General features: G+C 38.6%; 1 protein-coding gene across 1 annotated transcript; it reads left to right on the top strand.

Annotated features, from left to right (window-relative positions):
* The first annotated feature begins 636 nt into the window (after window positions 1-636).
* On the top strand, window positions 637-23,266 carry LOC132818213 (alpha-1-antitrypsin-like protein GS55-MS). The gene is made up of 4 exons (XM_060828993.1): window positions 637-1,291; window positions 18,295-18,565; window positions 20,193-20,340; window positions 23,078-23,266. The coding sequence occupies exons 1-4, from the start codon at window positions 637-639 to the stop codon at window positions 23,264-23,266; spliced, it is 1,263 nt and encodes a 420-aa protein (XP_060684976.1).
* The last annotated feature ends 425 nt before the right edge of the window (window positions 23,267-23,691 follow it).

Here is a 23,691-nt window from a genome sequence, read left to right as displayed (position 1 = left end):
TGTGTGGAATTAATTGCAAATGAAATGCTGCGTATTTATTGAGATGCATAAGATTGAGTTTAATATTAAATAACTATTAAACTAAGACATCATATAGTCATAAATTAACCAAAATTTACCAAACAACAGCAGTTTGTGTGAAGAGACTGGGAGGTGATAATGTAAGGACTGACAGCTCCTGTGTTGATTGAAAAATGTAAGAGACAAAATGAATGTCACAACTATTTTGTTATATATGACAAAGCTTATACAAGCTACACAGATTATATTTGCAATGCAGACGCCATTTATAGAAATGTTGACCATCAGAGCAAAGGTCAGTTTACTGATTAATGCATAACAGATCTGTTTACAATTTCTGTGGTATAAATTAGCATTATACACCAAGGACCATGTAGAAGGGAGAAGAAAATCACGGTAAGTACAGCTTGCTTCACTTTAGGTTAAAGGAACCTAAACTACAATCAGACATCAAGTAAGAAACTGTTTACCAAATGATTAGTCTTAGAAGCTAAGTTGATAATATTTAGAAGTCTTTAGAACTCATTAAGCTTACTAAGCGTAAAAAGCAACCTCATTAAGGTTGCACTTTCAAAGCATTGCAAAACAAGTTTGTTCTTTCCTTTGCAGGTTAAGATGAGGAAGCTGATTCCTGTAGCTTTGTTGCTCACTGTGCTCTACAGTGGAAGAGCCATTGCTAGTGGAAAAATGACTGCAATGAAGGCTACAATTCAACAAGCGCATTCTGCTTCAAGAACTAAAAACAATCTGTCTGCACTCAAACTTTCAGCTGCAAATACAGATTTTGCCTTGCGTCTCTACAGACAGATTGCCTCCCAGCCAAGCTCAACTTCCAAGAATATTTTCTTCTCTCCTATAAGCATCTCCTCCAGCCTGGCCATGTTGTCACTGGGTGCAAAACATAACACTCTGAATCAACTACTACGTGTTCTTGGGTACTCCAATATGTCAAAGAATGATGCAGCCGAGGTGCATGCAACATTCAGATACCTCCTGCAAGAGTTAACCAGTGAAAACAGTGAGCTGCATATGACGATGGGGAGCTCTCTCCACATCCAGCAGGGACTAAATCTTCAAAAGAAATTCCTTGACGATACAAGGCAATTTTATAAGGCAGAGACAGTCAGTACTGATTTCAGAGTGTTAGACAAAGCAAAAAGAAAGATCAATGCTTACGTGAGAAAACAAACAAATGGCAAAATCCAAGAATTCATTAAAACGCTTAATCGGAACACTGTAATGGTTCTTATTAATTATATCTTGTTCAAAGGTAAGAAGTTTTTTAATGCTATATCATGTTTACATATTTGGAAATAGAAGTGTGGCTTTCTGATTTCAGGAAGGAACATACCTTCAATTTGTTTGGAACTTGTCTTTGCTGGGTTAAAATATTCTCATTGTTCTACACATTGAAGACTACTAGTGCAGTGAATTAATGAAGTAAGTTGTATTGGTAAGGAATTCGTCTTTGGTCTAGTTAAACTAGTCAAACCTGAGAACACTAATTTTTTTTCCATCCAAGCTATCTTATGAACTTTAGTGCGACAACTTATAGTTAATAAATTAACTTAGATGAGTTAATGACTGACAGGTTTGATATTTTTCGATCAATTATATCCATAAAATAGTTGAGATATGTGGATGGATGGCCTTGGTGTAAGCTAGAACTTTTTAAAATTGTTTTTAAATTAAAATCTGCTTTCAAGAGTTTCAGTGTTTATGACAGGCCACTTATTTAGAAAAAAAGAACTTGATTCCAAACAAGGACCTCAGATCAGAAAGTTATATTTTTGCTCTAGCCAATTCCAAAGGAGCCCAAGTGGAAAGAGGAAGTGGATGTGTTGGGTAAGCAATGGGACCAGGCATCTTGATGGAAGGACTTCAGACCAACCAACTGGGGAGGGGGGTGGTTGGAAGTTGAGGTTTTTGTGGATAAAAAGGGAATGCTGCTCACCTTCATAAAGATCAATGGAGGAAACATGTCTACTTTAGAAAGAAAATCAGCCTAGGCTTTGAAATTTGGTCAAGTTTCTGAATAAATCATTTGGCAAAAAGTGAAAGTTTATTTTGGCAGCTAGAAATGCCAAGGTGGAGCAAAGTTATTATTCAGCTGAAATATAACAAGAAGGGCCAGGTTTTACAGTACTAACCCTCCCCCACCCCCAACACTACTGACATGTTCAAGGTGGAGCTCATGGGTAGAAGGAGGGGCACATATTGCAGAGAGTGACCACTTGACAGCTTTATTTAATCTCCATCTCTATTTACGCCAGCTGGGGACAGTCCATGTGAAGGGAGTGGTCCAGCAGATTTTATTCCACAGGTGGATGACAGATAAGACAGTGGTAACCTCCTTTTGAAATCCTCTCTGTCCATTTAAGGCACACCACAAAGTGCTCCTCTTCTCATCCCCTCCATTTCCCCATGACCATACCTCCATTCCCTAAATCCTCAAATTTAGCCAATCATTGGGGTCTGCCAGCCTGATTCCGCAGTTTCCCCAGATCTACTTTAAGTCCAGGCTCTTTTATTTCCCCTTCTTTGGAGACCAGCAGCCAAATTCCTAGCAATGGCCACGAGCACCTGTATCTGGTGCGGCCAGAACTACAGAGCTGGCAACCAATCAGATTGGCAAGCTACTGCCTAAGGCAGGACTTCCTTCCCAGATGCAAGATTCAAGTCTCACCCTGAGCCAATTAACACTGTCTGCCCTGTGCATAAAATGGCTATTGATAATTAGCTCCCAAATAACTTGGCTTCAGGGCATATAGCTCCCCATGAAATCCACACTAGCACTGTGATGTAGATTGCTTTAAGTGTCTGTATATTTGCTCACCCAACAATTCTGTAGATTTACATCCAACTACATCTTATGAAAGAGTTCTTTCCAGCAGATAGGTAAAACACAAAGGGATATATGTGAAGGGACCAGATATCCAATTCTTATAACACTGTTCAATCCCAAGTTAAACTTAAGTACAACTACTTATTGGCTTCCCAAAGCAAATTCCTAGTTTTGATGGGTGCAGATTCATCTGCTGGCAAGATTGGTGTCAAAACCTCAGTAGAATCTCCAAGTCAAACCGAACATTTTTATCAACGACATCCACATTTAAAAATATCAAACTTTTGTAATTACTTTTCATTTCACATTTTACTAACCGATGCATACTATATCAGAACTTCATTCCTACTATCTTTAAAATTATCGAAGGTGTAGATCTCTAGGTGAAATTCTAATGTTTAGATATCATTGCTCATAATTTGCATTGTGAGTTAACTTAGTTTTTAGAATTTCTACAGCACAAATCTGTGTGTCATTCAGCAGCGCAACTTCACTTAAAAAGTCAGAGAATGAAGCTTTTGGGAAGTGAAGTTCTTGTTCACTTCAAAATACTGGTGGAATAAAAGATTTTCAATCTTAAATGTTGAGAGCTAGAAAGAGAAACATGTTTCCAGAGCATTTCTTATCTTGGAGTTCTGAGGACACATGCAAGAATACCAAATTTCAAATGATCACAGCAATTTATGAATAGTTCTGATTGACATGACAACACTAATTAGTCAAGACTTTGCCTCAGAGAATAGAGAAATATGTTCACATCCAAGCTCCTCAATAATTCAAACAAGATGCAAGGCTTGATCATGTTCCTTTTGTTAATGGAAGGAGTGCATGTCTATGAATGTGTGAATGATCCAAGTTATGAGCTTGATCAATTATATGAAATTAGTTGCCACTTTATTCTTTGGCATTTTCAGCAGATGTTGCCCAATTGTAGCATCATTTTTAACAGGAGATTTATGTTTGGATTTTGCAGACTGTCTGAGTCCAGTCTGTACCCTACCAATTACAAATAACTAAAGGAACATTGTGTTTAATTTGTCAGCTAAGTATGAAAAAATAAGGCTTCTGTTATTGGCATCATATCAGATCAGAAATTTGTACATGAGGTTGCTCAATTGTCTTGTTGGCAACATGTCATTTTGGATTGGTGGCACCATCCTTTTAGTGGAAAATCAGACTCACGTAGCAACTGCATAATAACAGTGAGAAGTGGCTTGCTTATGTTGTATTTTGGAGACATCTTGCCCCTCCAGTGTAAATTTAAGAAGACCAGGAACTTTTCAAGTCTGAAAGTCTTCACCCATGAGTTTGCAAAACACACTATGAGTAATGATCTGATCAAGATAGCTAATATCCAGTATGATAGGTTCAATGCATTCTCTTTCGGTATCAGACTTGCAAGGTGATCAATTAACTAGGACCCAAAGGATGAGTGAAAGTAAGTAACAGAGAGGCACATTGAGTGAATTTGGGAGCAGGATGAAGCATATTGGAGTGTGAATGGAAAACTATACTTGTGGCTGCAAAACCAAAAATTGTTACATCATCTAAATATCTGAAATAGGCTTGATATAAGACATTAGTACACGCTTCACCAAATATATGTGTTCACATGGAAACTAACAAAAATATCAGTAAGGCTGGAACTTGAGGAAACACCATCAATTTGGCATCCATCATTGATACGGAACTTGACTGCATAAGTTTCTGTTTAAGGGCTTTTGCCTGAAATGTTAATTTTACTGCTCCTCAGATGCTGCCTGAACTGCTGTGCTTTTCCAGCACCATTCTAATCTAGACTCTGGATTCCAGCATCTGCAGTCATTGTTTTTACCTGCATAAATTAAATGAAAACAAATGCAATTTATCTACATTTCATAAAAAAATGGTTCTGGTGCAAATGTCAATGGTCTCCTGCAGATATACCTGCCTAAATAAGCTCACAAACTGACCAAAAACATCGACAAGACATTGCTATCAATATGTAGCTTGCATTTAGTCATAGAGATGTACAGCATGGAAACAAACCCTTCAGTCCAACTCGTCCATGCCGAACAGATATCGTAAACTAATCTAGTCCCATTTTCCAGCACTTGTCTCATATCCCTCTAAACCCTTTGAAATCATATACCCATCCCGATGCCTTTTAAATGTTAGAATTGTACCAGCCTCCACCACTTCCTCTGGCAGCTCATTTCATACACGCACCACCTTTTGCGTGAAAAAGTTGTCCCTTAGTTCCCTTTTAAATCTTTCCCCTCTCACCCTTAAACCTGTGCCCTCTAGTTCTGGACTCCCTCACCCCAGGGAAAAGACCTTGTCAATTTATCCTATCCATGCCCCTTGTGATTTTATAAACGTCTACAAGGTCATCCCTCAGCCTCCAACGCCCCAAGGAAAACAGCCTCAGCCTATTCAGCCTCTCGCTGTAGCTCAAATGCTCCAAACCTGGCAACATCCTTGAAAATCTTTTCTGAACCGTTTCAAGTTACACAGCATCCTCCCGATAAGAGGGACCCCAGAATTACACATATATTCCAAAAGTTACCTAATCAATGCCCTGTACAGCCACAACATGATTTCCAACTCCTAAAGTCAATGCTCTGATTAATAAGGAAAGCATATCAAACACTACCTTCACTATCCTATCTACCTGCGATTCCACTTTCAAGGAACTATGAACCTGCACTCCAAGGTCCCAAGACCTTACCATTAAATGTATAAGCCCTGCTCTGATTTGCCTTTCCAAAATGCAGCACCTCACATTTATCTAAAGTAAACTTCATCAGCCACTTCTCAGCTCATTGGCCCATCTGATCAAGATCCCGTTGGACACTGAGATAACCCTCTTTGCTGTCCACTACACCTCCAGTTTTGGTGTTATCTGCAAACTTAGTAACTACACCTCCTATGTTCGCAACCACATCATTTATATAAATAATGAAAAGCAGTGGACTCAGCACCGATTGTTGTGGCACACCACTGGTCACAGGCCTCCAGTCTGAAAGGCAACCCTCCACCACTACCCTCTATCTTCTACCTTTGAGCCAATTCTCTGTCCAACTGGCTAGTACTCCATGTGATCTAACCTTGCTAACCAGTCTACCATGAGAAACCTTGTTGAATGCCTTACTGAAGTCCATATAGATCATATCCACCATTCTGGCCTCATTAATCTTCTTTGCTACTTCAAAAAACATTAGTGAAACATGATTTCCCATGCACAAAACCATGTTGACTATCCCTAATCCATACATGCTTTTCCAGATGCATGTAAACCCTGTCCCTCAGGATTCCTTCCAACAACTTGCTCACCACTGATATCTTGCTCACTGGTCTATTCCTTATCACCTTTTCCTGACGTTTCCGTACCACCTTGCTTAAATAGTGGCACCACGTTACCTAATCGCTAGTCTTCCCACACCATACCTGTGACTACCAATGATCAAAATATCTCAGCAAGGGGCTCAGCAATCACTTTCCAAGGTCCCACAGAGTTCTAGGTCAGGTCTTGGGGATTTTTTCACCTTCATGCATTTTAAGACATCCAGCACCATCTCCTCTGTAATTACGGATATTTTTCAAGATGTCATCATCTATTTCTCCACATTCTATATCTTCCAAATCCTTTTCCATAGTAAACACTGATGAAAAATACTCGTTTAGTATCTTCCCCATCTCCTGTGATTCCACACAAATGCTGCCTTGTTGATCTTTGAGGGACTCTATTCTCTCTCATTACCCTCTTGTCCTTAATGTACTAGTAGAGTCCCTTTGGATTCTACTTTTAACCCTATTTGTCAAAACAATCGCATGTCTCCTTTTTGCCGTCCTGATTTCCCTCCTACTGCCTTTATACTCTTCTAAGGATTCACTTGATTTCTGCAGTGTATACCTGTCATATGCTTCCTTCTTTTTCTTAACTAAAACCTTAATTTCTCTTGTCATCTAGCATTCCCCACACCTTCATGGAAGTGAAGTAATTTTTCACTGTGTATATGGGAAACTCAACAGGTTTGGTAATTCACTTGACCTTTAAACCAATTCATATTTTGCAGGGTCAGTCATTGATAAAATAACATGCAGTTAAACATCACTTTTCTTTGGTTCACCTTACAACTTGCCTTTCCAGTTTTGTTCTTCTGAATTGCTCTTAAAGAGATGGTGTTAGGAAACGAGTTCCAAGATTTGTATCTAGTAACAGTGAAGGAACAGTATTATACTTCCAGGTCAGGATGGTGTGCACCTAGGAGTGAAATTTGCATATGGTAGTGTTCTCATGCACTTGCTGACCTAGTCATTTGAGTTGTAGAGGTCATATTTTTGAAAATGTATTTGAAGGAGGCTTCATGAATTGCTGCACTACAACTTGTAGATAGCACCACTTTGTGTCAGTGGTGGACGGAGGGAGTGTTTGATGTGGTGGATGGAGAATCAGTCAAGGATGGTGTCAAGGTTTTGAATGGTTTTGAAGCTGCATTTCCCCAGAGATGTGAGGAATATCCCATCAAACTCTTGACTTGAGCCTCATTGATGATGGACAGTTTTTGGTTTCTCAAGCAAATTATTTGGTGCAGATTTCCCAACCTCAATCACAGTTCTTGTTCCCACAGTAATTATATACTTGGTCCAGTTAAATTTCTGATCAATGGTAACTCCCAGGATATGGATATTGGGAATTCTGTTGTAGCAATACTGTTCAGTGTCAAAGGGAGATGGCTAGATTCCCTTTTGTTAAAGATAACCATTTCCTGTTATAATTTCAAACAGTCTGAGGTCATATACAGCACAGATGACAGGAGAGCAAAGCACTTCTCATTCTGTCTCAAAAACACCCTGCCTTCATCCCTCCAGCATCAATACAAATTTTCTATTTCACTCACTAGTCATTTTGTTGCCCTTCTGTGTCTGATCCTAATAGTAATGCTCTTTAATGACTAAATTTGGAATAGTTAATGCTGATAACTCATATTCATTAATAGAGTTGCAACTGGCCACATTAATTTCATTTCCAGCTAACAGTAAAGCAGGCCTTTCATCTCACCAGTTTGAGCTGGATTCCAAGGTCTCACTGGTAAAAGGATGTTGCAATCCATTGTTTCTTTTTCTGCTTCTTCTGTTTCTTTTATTTTTCTCCTTCAGTAGATTTTGCAATTATATTTTTTTCATAGTAAATATTGATGACAACTAAATGGAATTGGATGGTGGAATAATTGAGGAACTGTTCACAATGCTGAAACTCGGCAAGTATCCAGGATACTTTGTCAAAAAGATGTCTTCACTCTTGCCCATGGCAATGCTGACAGAAGGAATTCATACTGCTAGCTTCTCAGATTTCTTCAATTAGCATTATGTAAACTGAAAACATAAGGATGCTTGACTTAAATTATACATCACGTCAATAAAGCACAAGCATTTAATTTGAAGTGAATTCACTCCATTTAGAACCAAAAGAGCCATGATAATGCTGTTCCTTTGACCCCAACTCAACACTGATCTCAGCTGAATGACAGTTAACGCATTTCACTTCAACTTCTTCATTGCTTTCTCCATGGCACCATGTCAGCCAATCAGAATTGACTTGCCAACCAATCAGCACCTTTGTCTCCTGTAGAATAATTTGTTCTGATCATTTGAAGTTGGCACAAATTTGTCCTGATTAGTGCAAGGCTCATTCGCTCAACCTTTTACAATTTATGCGGTGACTTGGATATAGATGTTCAATCAGTGCTCTTGTTGTGCAGTGGTAGTGTCCTTACCTTTGAACCTAGGTTCAAGTCCCACCTACTCAAGTGGTCTGTAATAATATGTCTGAACAGGTTGATTAGAAAATATCTAGAAATTATTTGGGTGAATTTACATGGTTGCTAAACTTGCTATCACACAAAGGTAGGTTAAAATGTAAAATGTAAATTGAGGCAGCAAATGGATATTGTTTATAATTCGTGAGTATGCAAAGACTGTCAAATAGAGGGATATGTGAATTATCCATTTGACAGGAATAATAAAAAAGAAACATTATCTAAATAATGAGTTATTGCAGAGTTCTGAGAAGCAGAGGGTATCGGGTGACCTAGTACCTGAATTGAAAAAAGTTAGCACAGACAGTTGCCAGATTGTGAACAGGATGCCTTCTGGAATTTGTTTGCAAGTTGATCATTACTTATTCAGAGCACAATGCAGGGCAATGGAGAACAATGTACATAAGTGCAGAAAATGTTCATATATCAGATCTTTAAAATTACAGCCATGTATATGATCACATTCATAAATTTGACATTTAATCTGAGACTCCCTATATGCGTGCACAGAAAGTAATTAGGAAAGCCAATGGAATTTTATTGTTTATTCGGTGGGGTATTTAATTCAAAAATAGAGTGGTTATGCTTCAGTTGTACAGAGCCTTGCTGAGACCACATCTGGAGCATTGTACATAGTGCTGGTAACCCTTTGTAAGGAATCAATATGTCAGTAGCAGTTCAGACAACCTGCTGGAAATGGCCAGTTGTTTAAAGGGGAAAGACTGAATAGGCTAGGCTTGTATTCGCTGGAATTAAGAAGTGACTTGGTTGAAATATATGAGATCCTTAGGGAGCTTGATAAGGTTCGATGTGGAAAGGATATTCCCTCTTGTGGGAGAAACTACTAAGAGGATTAATCATTGGGGGAAAAAAAGGGGGTCATTCGTTTATGACAGATGAAATTTTTTTTTTCTCCTTAAGCAAATAAATCTTTGGAATTCTTCTCTTCAAAAGGTAGTGGAGGTCTTCGAATATTCTTAAGGCATAGGTGAATAGATTCTTAATAAGCAAGTGGGTGAAAGGTTATCAGGGTAGGTGAGATTATAGATTTGAGATGACAATCAAAAGTTAAAAAATCACACATCACCAGGTTATAGTCCAACAGGTTTAATTGGAAGCACTAGCTTTCGGAGCGCCTGATGAAGAAGTGGTGCTCCAAAAGCTAGTGCTTCCAATTAGACCTGTTGGACTGTAACCTGGTGTTGTGTGATTTTTAACTTTGTACACCCCAGTCCAACACCGGCATCTCCAAATCAGAGGTGACAATTAGATCAACTATGACCTTATTAAAATACCGAACAGGCTTGAAAGAAGCCAAATGACCTGCTCCTGCTCATCACTTGGATGATAATACATTTTCATAATATTTATCTCTTTTTAACAATGCTGACTCTTGCTGGCTCTCATACTGGTAATGTATGAACCAAACCATTTCAGTTTGGAGAAATATATTTGTGCTGTTGATATACCGCTGGCCTTCTGTACTCGTGTGACCTTTACCTCTGCTGTATTCAGTGTGTGGATATATCTACTAGAAAAGGTGCAAAACTTGACTTACTCTTGCGAAATAAGTCTGAGGTGTCTGAGGTGTCAGTGGGGGAACACTTTGGGACCACTGACCATGATTCCATTAGTTTTAAAATAGTGATGGAAAAGGATAGACTGGATCTAAAAGTTGAAGTCTAAATTAGAGGATGGCTAATTATGATGTTATTAGACACATGTTCGCAGGTAAAGGGACGGCTAGAAAATGGGAAGCCTTCAGAAACGAGATAACGAGAGTCCAGAGACTGTATATTCCTGGTAGGGTGAAAGGAAGGGCTCTGGCCCGAAACGTCGAGTTTCCTGTTCCTTGGATGCTGCCTGACCTGCTGTGCTTTAACCAGCAACACATTTTCAGGGTGAAAGGAAAGGATGGCAGGTGTAGGGACTGCTGGATGTCTAGAGAAATTGAGAGGTTGGTTCAGAAAAAGAAGGAAGCATATGTCAGGTACAGACGGGAGAGATTGAGTGAATCCTTAGAAGAGTATAAAGGCAGTAGGAGTATACTTAAGAGGGAACTCAGGAGGACAAAAAGGAGTCATGGGCAAATAGTTTTGGCAAATAGGGTTAAAGAGAATCCAAAGGGTTCTTACAAATACATTAAGGACAAACGGGTAACCAGGGAGAGAATAGGGCCCCTCAAAGATCAGCACGGCAGCCTTTGTGTGGATAAATCCCCAGGACCTGATCAGGTGTACCCTAGAATTCTATGGGAAGCTAGGGAAGTGATTGCTGGGCCCCTTGCTGAAATATTTCTATCATCGATAGTCACAAATGGGGTGCCAGAAGACTGGAAGTTGACTAATGTGATGCCTCTATTTAAGAAAGGTGGTAAGGTCAAGCCAAGGAACTATAGACCGGTGAGCTTAAAGTCGATGATGGGCTAGTTGTTGGAGGGAATCCTGAGGGACAGGATTTACATATATTTGGAAAGGCAAGGACTGCTTAGGGAGAGTCAGCGTGGCTTTGTGTGTGGGAAATTATGTCTCATGAACTTGATTGAGTTTTCTGAAGAAGTAACGAAGAGGATTGATGAGGCAGAACAGTGGATGTGATCTATGTGGACATCAGGAAGGCATTCAACAAGGTTCCCCAGGGAGACTGTTAGGAAGGTTAGATCTCATGGAATACAGGGAGAACTGGCCATTTGGATATACAACTGGCTTCAAGGAAGAAGACAGAGGATGTTGGTGGAGGTTGCTTTTCAGACTGGAGGCCTGTGACCAGTGGAATGCCACAACGATCAGTGCTGGGTCCTCTATTTATGTAAATGATTTGGTTGTGAACATAGGAGATATGGTTAATAAGTTTGCAGATGACACCAAAATGGACGGTGTAGTGGACAGTAAAGAAAGTTAACTCAAATTACAATGGGATCTTGATCAGATTGGCAAATGGGCTGAGGAGTGGCAGATGGAGTTTAATGTAGATAAATGCAAGATACTGCATTTGGAAAAGCAAATCAGAGCACGACCTACACACTTGATGGTAAGGTCCTCGGGAGTTGCTGAACAAAGAGACCTTGGAGTGCAGGTTCATAGCTCCTTGAAAGTGGAGTCACAGGTAGATAGGATAGTGATCAAGGTGTTTGGTATACTTTCCTTTATTGGTCAGAGTACTGAGTGTAGGAGTTTGGAGGTCACATTGTGGCTGTACAAGATATTGTTTAGGCCATTTTTGGAATTTGTGTGCAATTTTAGTCCCCTCCCTATTGGAAGGATGTTGTGAAACTTGAAAGGGTTCAGAAAAGATTTATAAGGATGTTACCAGGGTTGGAGGATTTGTGTAATAGGCAGAGGCTGAATAGGCTGGGGCTGTTTTCCCTGGAGCGTCGGAGGCTGAGGGGTGACCTTATAGAAGTTTATAAAATCATGAGGGGCATGGATAGGGTAAGTAGACAAAATCTTTTCCCTGACCTGGGGGAGTCCAGAACTAGAGGGCATAGTTTTAGGGTGAGAGAGGAAAGGTACAAAAGAGGCCAAAGGGGCAACATTTTCACACAGAGGGTGGTGCGCGTATGGAATGTGCTGCCAGAGGAAGTGGTGGAGGCTGGTAAAATTGCAACATTTCAAAGGTGTCTGGATGGATAAATGAATTGGAAACGTTTAGAGGGATATGGGCCAAGTGCTGGCAAATAGGACTAAATTAGGTTGGGATATCTGGTCAGCATGGATGGATTGGACCAAAAGGTCTGTTTCCATGCTATACAGCTCTGTGACTCTATGACTCTATGGCATCTCATTTGGCAGTCCATTGTAAGTAAAAAGGCTGAGTTAACTTTTCCACGACGACCCTGGGTATAATGTCCTTAGAGAAATAGCTTCTGGTAATCAAGGTATCATATCTATTATAGTAAGGATATATACTGATGTCCTGCATTTATTTTTTTGACAGTGGTCCTACACAATCACCTAATACAAGTCGTTCTGCTATAGCACTTGTTTTGTTAACACAAATTTGCTATAATGTGATTAACAAATTGAGGGCACTGTTCCTATAGCACAAATTTTTGAAGAGTGTATTGGTTATAATGTGATTCTGGCCCCATTAGTTAAATGGTGCTGCTATTGTGTGATTTTCTTATAATGTGGGATTGCATGAGAACGGAACTATTGCATTATAGCAGATTTGACTGCAGCTGACCAGTGGTGCTTTAAAAGTCAGTATGGGAATGAAAGGTGCTGGCATAATTAGATGGTGTACATTTCATTTTGTAGAATTGCACATCTTTAATCATGTAAAAAAAAGCTGTTCATTACTATCTGTATTTTCCACTTTCCTATGTGTCCTGCCATAAGAATTTCCTGTGCTACACCCAATATTTCCCTACCATATCTGGGTGCTAGCACTACTTGATGAATAACTATACATTCTTCATCTGCAGGCCTGTGGAGATGCCTCCACTTCCTCATCACAATTCAGTTTCCAGTATAATACTGCGCCAGAACTCTTTTAGCCTCAGCTTCCATGTGATCTGACTATGCCAACTTATTTAACTTTGGATCTGCTTCCTAAAATTCAAATATCAAAGACATACCAAACACTTCTTTTGAATTATCCTCTTTCCTTAATAGAGTTTTGTCTACCCTGACTTGTCTTGCTATTTATGAGATCTCTGATGATGGACTTTATTTAACCACTGCTCTGGTCTCTGCAAACAAAGGAAAAATACAAAGAACCTACTTTTGCATCTGTTCTGTCTCGTTAGCCTCACTTGGACTTTCCATGATTAGAAGTGAAGTTATAACTTTCACTCCTGTCTAATCATTCCTCAAGAGTAAGTGCCCTCCATCCACATGAGTATTCTCTGAGCTACCAGTAGTCTTGATAGTGAGCCATATTCTAACTGGACTTTGCACAATGGAAGCATGACATAATCTCCACCTATCCTGTTTACGAATATTTTGACTTTCATTGAGCACCCTGGATGGAAAGTAAATCTTTCTGTAGGAAAAGAATTTGAGTGGCCCTTGAATCCCTTTATATAGTTAAACATTTGGCTATACAGTTTTGAAAAAAAAGGATTATCTTCCATTTAGACAAAGTGCCTTCAAATCTCTCAAATATCCTCTGTTCTTATACTGCACTCACAGCAGTGTTTACCCCCAGTTGCTTACTTGTAGTTACAGCTTCAATTTTGTCCGGATCATTTTTCTTTTGAGTTTCCTTTTCAGACTAATTCTTAACTTGCCTCTGTTTCCTTCACAAATTCCAGCATCCTGAATGAATATATTGTAATTTGTTCCAATGGAGACAATTTGACCTCCCATTTTCAGCTCCAGAGCTCTCCTTTCTGATCTGAAGAGTATAATCTGGGCTATTACCAGCTATCTATTCTTTAGACCTTTGCTATTTAACTTTGTTTCACTCTCCCACTTTCTATTCCTTTTGAATTTCTGAGGGTGACTAACAAAAGGTTTAGTTTTTTTGTATAATTCATAATTGTCAGCCAGTACTGTTGCCTGTCTAGCAGTTGCAACCTCTAGGTCCTAAACAAGGGCCCTTAAGGATCGCATACAGTGTTTTAGCATCTAGTGCTTGTATTCACCTGTCAAAATTGCTTTGCTTAACTCTTTCAAGTTCCATGTAAGTTTGCCCAACTGTTCAAAATTTGTAACTCAGGCACTAACTCATATGCAGACAATACAGTTTTTAACTTAAATGCATCACGATCCCTTGAATCTCCTCTGACACCAAAGTATAAATTTCCTATGCTTTACCTGCCAGCTTACTCTATATGTGCAATGTCAGGGTTCGCTAATTCATTTGTCTTGCTATTTTCTGAAAGAATATCTCTGAATCATTTTCCTTAAATTTTGGCACAGTCTGGTCAAATCTAAAAATTCCCTGACTGGACTTCAAATTATGACTTGTATTCTCCTTACCAAAGTCTATATTAGCATCCAATGTCGCTTTGTTTACATACATCATTTGAAGCTGATTATTTCTCTCTTTTTCTCTCTTTCTTGTCTCCTTTCACTGTCCCTTTTCAATTCAAGTTTTACTTTTATCATTTCCACTTTCTGACTTGATAAATCTGTTCCTTTTCTTTATCTTTTTCTGTCCTTTAGAATAGTATCTCATGCTTCTTTAATTCAAGTTGGTTTAAATATAAATGAATCATACCTAACTCTGCTGTTTCAATTCCTAGAATACCTTGTCTCTTGTATTCCTATTAAACACAACTGCTGTGCTAGTACTTTGAATGTCTTTGCTTTCTTAGATTTAGCAAATAAAACCATCGCCAAATTATTTGGCAATTCAATTTACCTGGTTTGCGTAGTTTCACTTAAGACTGTCACTAACAACTCTGCCACCTGCAGGAAATTCTTTGCAATTTCCAGTGCCATTTCTTATTTGCAGTACACAACCTGGTGTTTTCTTTATCTCCATCACTTCCTAATACTGCAACCAAATTCTCGTTGCTGTTTCAATGTAATCCAACTATAAGCCCCAATCTTTGTTACAACCCTCTTGAGAAATTTTGCTGATTCTCAAGCCCCACTGCTCAGCGTTGTGCCACAAAAATGAATGATTTAATCAAAGCATGCAAAATCCTTTATTTACCTCTTTGTTGGAAACGAATTAACAGAAAACACTGACGTGGTTCCTGTGTTAACAATCATTGCAGTTTATTACAAATGAGTACGTTCTAATCACAAGTCAGAAAGCTATGAACTATCAACATATAGGTAAAAACTCTAACCCCCTTTTAAATATCTCTATACAGATACAGACAAAAGAGTGCAGGGGAATAATAAACTTGGGAAACACAATTCCATAGCACCAGACCAGAGGGTTTTTTGAGATGCCCTTTCGGTCTGCCAGAATGCTCTGTACTTTCTCCAAGACCTTTCTGTTCTTTGGAGCTGGCATAGCGTGATTGGTATACTAATTACAAAGGCTCTCGGTTACTGATTAAAGACATCAGTTTACAGAAACTGATGGAATAAACAGTCTGAGATGAAGTTTGAGGTAGGCTACTTCACTCTCATAGAGATTGATTACCTGGTCACTATCAACTGTTGTTCTGACCATAGGGAGGTTGACCAGCTGACGTCAATGACTTCAATATCAGAAGGTTATCACCCGACAGGTTTATTTGAAACCACAAGCTTTTGGAGTGCTGCAAAAGCTTGTGATTTCAAATAAACCTGTTGGACTATAACCTGCTGTTGTGTGACTTCTGACTTTGTCCACTCCAGTCCAACACCAGCACCTCCACATACTGACTTCAATGAAACATTAGAATGTTTGAAAGTCATTATGGCATTCTTAACATTGTACTGAGTGACAATGGCCCTCAATTCATAAAGGATTGGGAAATTCAACACCACATATCATCTCCACAGTATCCCTAGTCAAATGGAAAGATTGAGGCAGCAGTAAAGATCACCAAAGGAATTCTAAAGAAATCATGAAAATCCAAATGTATACAAGGTAATCCTTGAGCAGAGAAACACGCCTACTAAAGACATGGAAAGCAATGCAGACCTAATATATATGTCATGCCTGTCCTAATCTACTCTTCCAATAGTGCAAAAACTATTGAGGTCAAGATTAAAATAGGTGTGATTGACAAAGTCAAGGAGGAATGACAAAATTCACATTGTTAAAACCTTACAATTTTGCTAGCAAATGTTAAATGTTATAAACAAATGTCAGCCTATGTGGCAACAAAAAATTGGCACTTCGATTGTATGTGATGAACATGAGCAAACAACTATATCAACGAAGCCACAGACATCTCCTTCACTACAGGCAGTGGATCAGAAAGGTACAATGTCATGACCTGCACAGAGTACAGACCATCAGACCCAGAGGTCCTCTGTTCCCCAGCAATAGGCATGGATTGACAATAACAGTTACAGTGGCAACAGCACTTGACTTGGAAGCAATACTCCCTCTAGAAGGAATCACACCAGGAAAGATCAAATGTATGAGAAACAACCAACAGCAATGAAGATCTGTACCGTTAGAGACCTGCATGATTTATGCATGCCATACATGTGCAGTGATTGGCAAAAGTGGAACGGGCAAGAGTTAACATAAATGATAGGAGGATGCAATTGTATAATTAGCTCTCTGCTGGCTTGTTATCATGTGACCTCTGCCTCTACTGGAGTCACTTTTCTTTATAATCTGGCAGAGCTATTAAACATACATTACATGAAACAGTTTGTTTCATTTTAGCTGTGCAATTGTTGTGTACAGACTTGTAACCCTTACAAATCAGAGGGCCTTTTATATATATATATATATGCTGTGAGGTAATGGAATTCCCTGCAGGAAGGTGCCAAAGAGTGAAGGGGTGACATTGTCTAAGTTGCAATTTGTAGTTGCTTATATTTGCAGAATATTATAATGTGGAATCTGTCTTCCTGAACAAATTATAGCAATAAAGCTGAGAGAGTAATTAATCCCAAACCTACTCTGTTTGAGACCTTGATCTTATAAAAGACCTTCAGAATGACAGGGAGGCATTGGAAGTCAAAAAGTCTAACCTGGTTTTGACATGAAATATATAATTTAGTAAAGAATGACTATCATAAAAATTCAGTGATATTATGCATTGAGTAATAGTAATTTGATAGGTTTTACGACCACAAAAGCTGTTGAATTCTCGAACTCAGCCTTATCATCAGAACATAATATCTTTGGTGGAGGCTAATTGTTTCCTCACAGAAGGAAGGTAAAATTTCTCAAATGGGCGTATTCAGTTCAGCTAAATAGTCCTTTTGTAAGCCTGAAAGAAGGAATCCCTCCATCCCACACCAGTCCTACGCACATTCAAATTCAAATAAGGTGATCTGAAAGAAGAAAGAAAAGGTGTCATTTTGTTATAATACCTACATTGGTAGAAATAGTATAAAAGCAAATGTTTTACCATGTGATTTTTGTGAATTTTTTTTAGAATTTTGTTTCATCCCTTCAAGATTAATATAGGAAATCAGTACCAGCAACGCTTCTTGATAGACCTTTAGTGTTGCAAAACATCTCAAGATGCAAGATTTGACACTGAGCCACTTAAGCAATACCAGGGCATGTGACAAAAAAACTTAGCCAAAGGGATAGACTTTTAATAGTAACTTGCAATTTGTAGTTGCTCATATTTGCAGAATATTATAATGTGGGATCTGTCCCTACCACTGGATTGGTAAGTGCAGGTTCAATTCCTACCTGCTCTAGATGTGTGTATTGGCATCTCTGAACAAGTTGATTAAGGGGAAAGGAATTCAGAGACTTGAGGCTATGTGTGAGCTTACAGCCTCGATAGCAAGCATTCAAGTTATTCAAACAAGAGCTGTGCATGACACTAAAGTAAATGGAATTCAGGTTGGAGGAAATTTTATTGAAAGGGAGTATCAAGGCAATAGAAGGATTTAAAACAATTTTTGTTAATGTTTATGAATTGAGAAAAATACACATATTCAAGTGAGTAAACTAAGCCTCTTATTGTCTTTAATATAATATAAAACCAGAAAATGCTGGAGAAATTCAATAGTTCTGGCAGTTTACAGGGAGAGAGAAACATTTTGAGTCCAATGTACAATATCTCTCATTATCACTGTTTGGTTCTTTTAGGTAAATGGGTGAAACCTTTTGATCCTCAGAAAACCTATGAAGATGACTTTCATGTTGATGATACAACAACAGTTAAAGTTCAAATGATGAAGAGGCAAGGAAGATATTATATGAATTATGATGAAGAACTTCGTAGTTCTGTGATTTTGATTCCTTATAAAGGAAATGCTTCTCTCGTGCTTATACTACCAGAGCAAGGAAAATTAGCAGAAGTGGAACAAAACTTGACAATTACCAATTTTCAAAATTTAATAACATCATCACGGATTGGGTAAGTTTGCTGCATCAATGAAATATAATTATTTTCCACCAACATGGAGGTGGTATGTTACAATCAGTAACAAGGCAGCAAAAGATCCATGGTTTTGCGGTAACTTCACTTTTATATTGCATGATCTTATCACCCCAATATCTATTGCTTTTGTGAAAGAGGTGCCAGAAGGGTCAAATTTAAGAGAGTTCAGTGTGACAGATTGATCCAAATGTCTTCAGGTTGCTGTTTCTCTGAAGCATGGATTTGAATCCTACTTCTGATATACTGACCCTTTGCAAAGTCCTAGCAGTATATGGGGGATGCCGTGATATAGTGGTGATGTTACGTGATTAGTAATAGCAAGCAGTGATATAATGATGATGTTCTAGTGATGATTTGGAAGGCCTGAGTTCAAATCCGATTGGAGTAAGTCGGGAATTTAAATTTATGCTGAGATGGTTTAATAAGACAGCTAGTCAATGGACACAAGCCATTTATAGGGAAACTTTTCAGAGGAATTTCTATGTTGCCCCCACAAACTACCCAGAAGTTGCTTTTCCAATGGGGGCATTGGATAGCAATTAGGAACAGGACAACTGGTGGGTCTATGAGCTCAGGGAATCTCAGGAATCTATAAAGAATCTCTCCTTGTAGAAATAGATTTCGATTTAACAGGAAAAAGTTTTAAACTTGGGAGTTCAGCTCAAAAGCATGATTTTAAATTTATTCTGAAGTCAGTTGTATATTTTCAGTAAAATTATTCAAGGTTAATAATGACTCCTTTACATTTCTTTCATTTTAAAAATTGTTTTTGATTTCTACTTAGATTCAAAAATTGATATGGAACTAATGGGCTTGGCATGGTGGCTCAGTGGTTATCACTGCTGACCCACAGTACCAGGGACCTGGGTTTGATTCCACTCTCGGGCAACTGTCTATGTGGAATTTGTTCATTCTGCCTGTGTCTGTGTGGGTTTCCTTCCCATATGCAAAGATGGGTAGGTTAGCTGGATTGGCCATGGTAAATGCAGGGTTACAGGGCAGGGGTTGGGTTTGGGTGGGATACTCTTTAGAGGGTCACTGAGGATTCAATGGGCCAAATGGCCGGTTTTCACACTGTAGAGATTATAAACAAATACTATTTTGACTCATCTAGTGTATTACTTCAAACAAGATGCAAAGAAATATTTACTGCAGTAGGTGCACTGAATAATTTGGTGCATCTACGCAAATGAAGAAAATTTTGATGAGATTTTAAAATGGAACATGAGATCCAAAAAGCACCACAACCACATTGTAGCTAAAACCTGTATGAGCAGTGCCAATAACCAAGTATCTCTTTAATCAGTCAAACTGAAGAAGCATTAATAAGCAGCACAGAGTCTGAACTGAGAAATGCCATCAGCTAGGATAATGACCATTCAGGAAAATACCAGGAAAATATGCAGTAGAGCTATGTACAAGAAAAGATCACCATCACCTTGTAAAATAGCATAGAGTTGGTGAATGGAAACTGAGAATATATCATTTATATTATGTATGTTGGAGGTCAAAATTAAGAAATGACAATAACAAGTTAAAATAAAATGTAAGCTGAATGTACAAGTTTAGAGAAAATGAGTGTATTCTTTCTGATACCAAATAGGTCTGTGGATCTACGCCTCCCAAAGTTGTCTTTAAGATCGACGTACCAACTCAAGCAACTGCTGATTACAATGGGGCTTGTAGACGTCTTCACTAATAATGCGAATCTCTCCAAAATCACTAAATCTGGACCAGTACATGTATCGAAGGTAAAACATTTAACTGACATACACATAATACTCAAACTTTAATCAACTAATAAAAGGTTGTGGAACTGGTTGTCTGAATGTTCAAGTATCAAAATTTGAATAATCATCAGAAGACATAACTATTCCTTCAAGATTTTCCTATGATTTTTCTCTTACATGTCATCTTTCTGGAGTTCTGCATCTGTGAAATGTTTCACTTTATGCTACCTAAAGGCAAATTAAATGGCAGAGGTTCTGGTGTCAAGAAGCCATTGCTTTGTTTCTATCTCCAAGTAATCAGAATTCACCTGCACAGCACAGCATAACAATTTCCATGTCTCGTTGACCTGTGTAAACTAGAACGAGTCTTAAAACCAGAGATAGTCCATGGTCAGAAAAGTTGCAACTGTGACAAATGCACACATAATCAGATGATTCTACATTACAGACAATACTCCAGAATCCATAAGTTAACAATGAATAAGCGCCAGATATCCAAGCAAAAGTCATTCACAATTAATACTTCTGATACAAAGACGAAAAAGACCATCAATTCCATCCAGATTGTCCCAGAAGTTGCAATTCCTGGTGCATCTGTATAGATATATTCTCTACCCCAATGAAAACCATGTGATCTTGTGGGAAATATGAACAGTATCTAAATATCTAAACCATAGAACCGTGCAGAAGTTACAGCACAGCAAAAGGCCTTTCAGCCCATTATGTTTGCACCGGCTGAATAAATTAGGTGCCCATCCTAATCCCATTTTCTAACACCTGGTCCATAGACTTGCAGGTGTCTGTCCTCCAAGGGCTTGTCCAGGTCGCTTTTCAATGAGTTGAGGGTTTCCATATGAATCACCAAACTGGGCAGTGAATTCGACCCTTTGGATGAAACAGATTAATGGTAAAATGACCTGAAAACATTTTCTGAGGTCATGAGGAAACTGAAGGAACTGATAGAGCAGCTGTCTGACACAACCAGTGGAGTGATATTGGGTTAAAATGGCTAGTCTTTGTGCTACACAGTTCTATAGTTCTGGTGTTTGAGTGGAACTGCAGCAGCACATAAATTACTTATTGGGAAACCAAATTAAACACTTGGTCCCTTAAATACAATAATTGGTATAGGTTCAAGTATAGCTCCAGAATAATAACACGCAGATTGTGCTACTTTAAATACATTGTTTAATATTGTACCATAAACAGTGTGATTTGACTGTTAAAGTAGCAGAAGAAATTTGTAGCAATTTCAATGCCAGGGTGAGATATGTGAGGACACAGTAGTTTAGAATTACCAAACTTTGGTTTTCAAAACATACATTGTAAATGTTAGGGAATCCTGAAGGGAAAAGGAACTTTCACAGTTTTGACATTCTGGGAAATAATATTGAAGAATTTTGTCAAAGCTGTTTTTCCTCTGTCACTGTAACTTCACAGTTTAGCTCAAAGCTTGATTCAATAATTCCCACATTAGAGTAGGAAATCTTCAAGGAAATTTATCCATAAAAAGCTATAGAAGGAGATTTTGGTTCAAGACATAGCTCAACATAAATTTATGGAAGGTGAGTGTATAGAATAAAGTAAGTTTCAAAGCAGTACTGGCTCTATTAAAATCAATAAAGCTGAAGTAATAGTAATCACAATGAAGAGAGAGTTTGATGGCTACAGCGAAGGAATGATCTCTGAATCTTGAAGAGATGTTACTATGTCCAGCATCATAATGCACTAGAGAAAGCATCCTGTCTGGATGCATCACAGCATGGTATGGCAACTTCTCTTTCCAAGATGGCGAGAAACTAAGGGGTTGTGAACACAACCTAGACTATCACATTAACTGGCCTCCTATCCATTAACTTCATCTATGCTTTCCACTGTACCAGCAAAGCAATCAAACATAATCAAAGACCCCTCCCACCCGATTGATATTCTCTTCCACCCTTTCCATTGGAGAGAATATATGAAAGTTTGAATATACATTTTCAAGAACAGCCTCTTCCCCACAGTTATCAGACCTTTTAATTGGCCTCTTGTGTTAATGTTGATCTCTCTCTGCACCATCTCAGCATCACTAATACTATATCCTGCATTTTGTTCTGTTACCCTAATGCTCTTGTATAGTACAATCTGCCTATAAAGCATGTGGTGCCACAGTGGCTCAGTGATTAGTGCTGCTACCTCACAGCACCAGGGATCTGGGTTTGATTCCAGCCTTGGGTGACTGTCTGCATGGAGTTTGCACATTCTCCCCATATCTGTGCGGTTTTCTCCGGGTGCTCCAGTTTCCTCCCACAGTCCAAACATGTGTAGGTTAGGTGAATTAGCCAAGTTAAATTGCTCATAGTATTCAGGGATGTGTAGGCTAGGTGCATTAGTCAAGGTAAATGTAAGATAGGGGAATAAGTTTGGGTAGGTTACTCTTTGGAGGGTCAGTGTGGATGCGTTTGGCTGAATGGCCTGTTTCCACACTGTAGGAATGTCATGATTCATGTAAAACAATATTTGACACTGTGCATCAGTCTACATGACAGTAATAAATCAAATATAATTATTATGTCAGTGAAACAGGAGTAGTTCCTTACCAGGGCATCTGCCTTTGACTGGCCGAGCTATACCGTCCCACAGTAACAGGAACAGGCTTTTATCTGATGCCATTTTGTCACTCCTGTTACCTCCCAGACTTTCTCTAAAGGCTAATAAAATTCCAGTCATTGATCAGATTTTATTAATCAAATTTCATATTTCCCTGTTTTTCTAGGTGATTCATGAAGCAGTTCTGGATGTCGATGAAAGAGGAACTGAAGCCACAGCAGTTACAGGAGTTGGTTTGATGCCGATGTCAAAGCCTCCTCAACTTAAATTTAATAGACCCTTCTTACTATTAATTGCTGAACACAGCAGCAAGAGTGTCCTGTTTGCAGGGAGAGTGATGAATCCCACTGTTTAATACTGATGCAAACTCCACACATCCACAAAATAGGCTAGAATCAATAAATTGAAAGTGATGAGGTTACTTGTAACAGCTGTTAACATTTAAATAGCAGAAGATTTAGTCAAATGTAGCTCTCTATAATGAAAACCCAGTGTATCAAATGTAGACTTATGATATATCATGCTTTATATGAGGCCTAGTTTTAGTATCTTAAATATAATTTACATTAAAGTAGATGATGCATTTGAACTTTCAGGGTGTGATTTTTGTTTAAAAGTGCTCATGAAGTTGCATCGGTAAATTTATTTTATTTGATGAATTAAAAGGACCAGAAGAGCCGATTGCTACTTTCAATTGGATTTTTTTTCTTGTATTACGCTTTTACACTGCCAAACAATTTTATGAGGCTACACTGACAGAGTCAAGCTAATTGGAGTTGA

Source organism: Hemiscyllium ocellatum, chromosome 8 (assembly GCF_020745735.1).
Source record: "Hemiscyllium ocellatum isolate sHemOce1 chromosome 8, sHemOce1.pat.X.cur, whole genome shotgun sequence".
Lineage (NCBI taxonomy): Eukaryota > Metazoa > Chordata > Chondrichthyes > Orectolobiformes > Hemiscylliidae > Hemiscyllium > Hemiscyllium ocellatum.
The sequence above is the reverse complement of the archived record's forward strand: the minus strand, read 5'-3'. Positions and strand labels throughout refer to the sequence as shown.

What these genes read in the sequence shown, in the direction of transcription:
- LOC132818213 (XM_060828993.1), top strand. Translation starts at nt 637, where the DNA reads ATGAGGAAGCTGATTCCTGTAGCTTTGTTGCTCACTGTGCTCTACAGT. An exon ending in TAATTATATCTTGTTCAAAG is followed by an intron (nt 1,292 to 18,294) that starts GTAAGAAGTTTT and finishes TGGTTCTTTTAG; the next exon opens with GTAAATGGGTGAAACCTTTT. An exon ending in GACCAGTACATGTATCGAAG is followed by an intron (nt 20,341 to 23,077) that starts GTAAAACATTTA and finishes CTGTTTTTCTAG; the next exon opens with GTGATTCATGAAGCAGTTCT.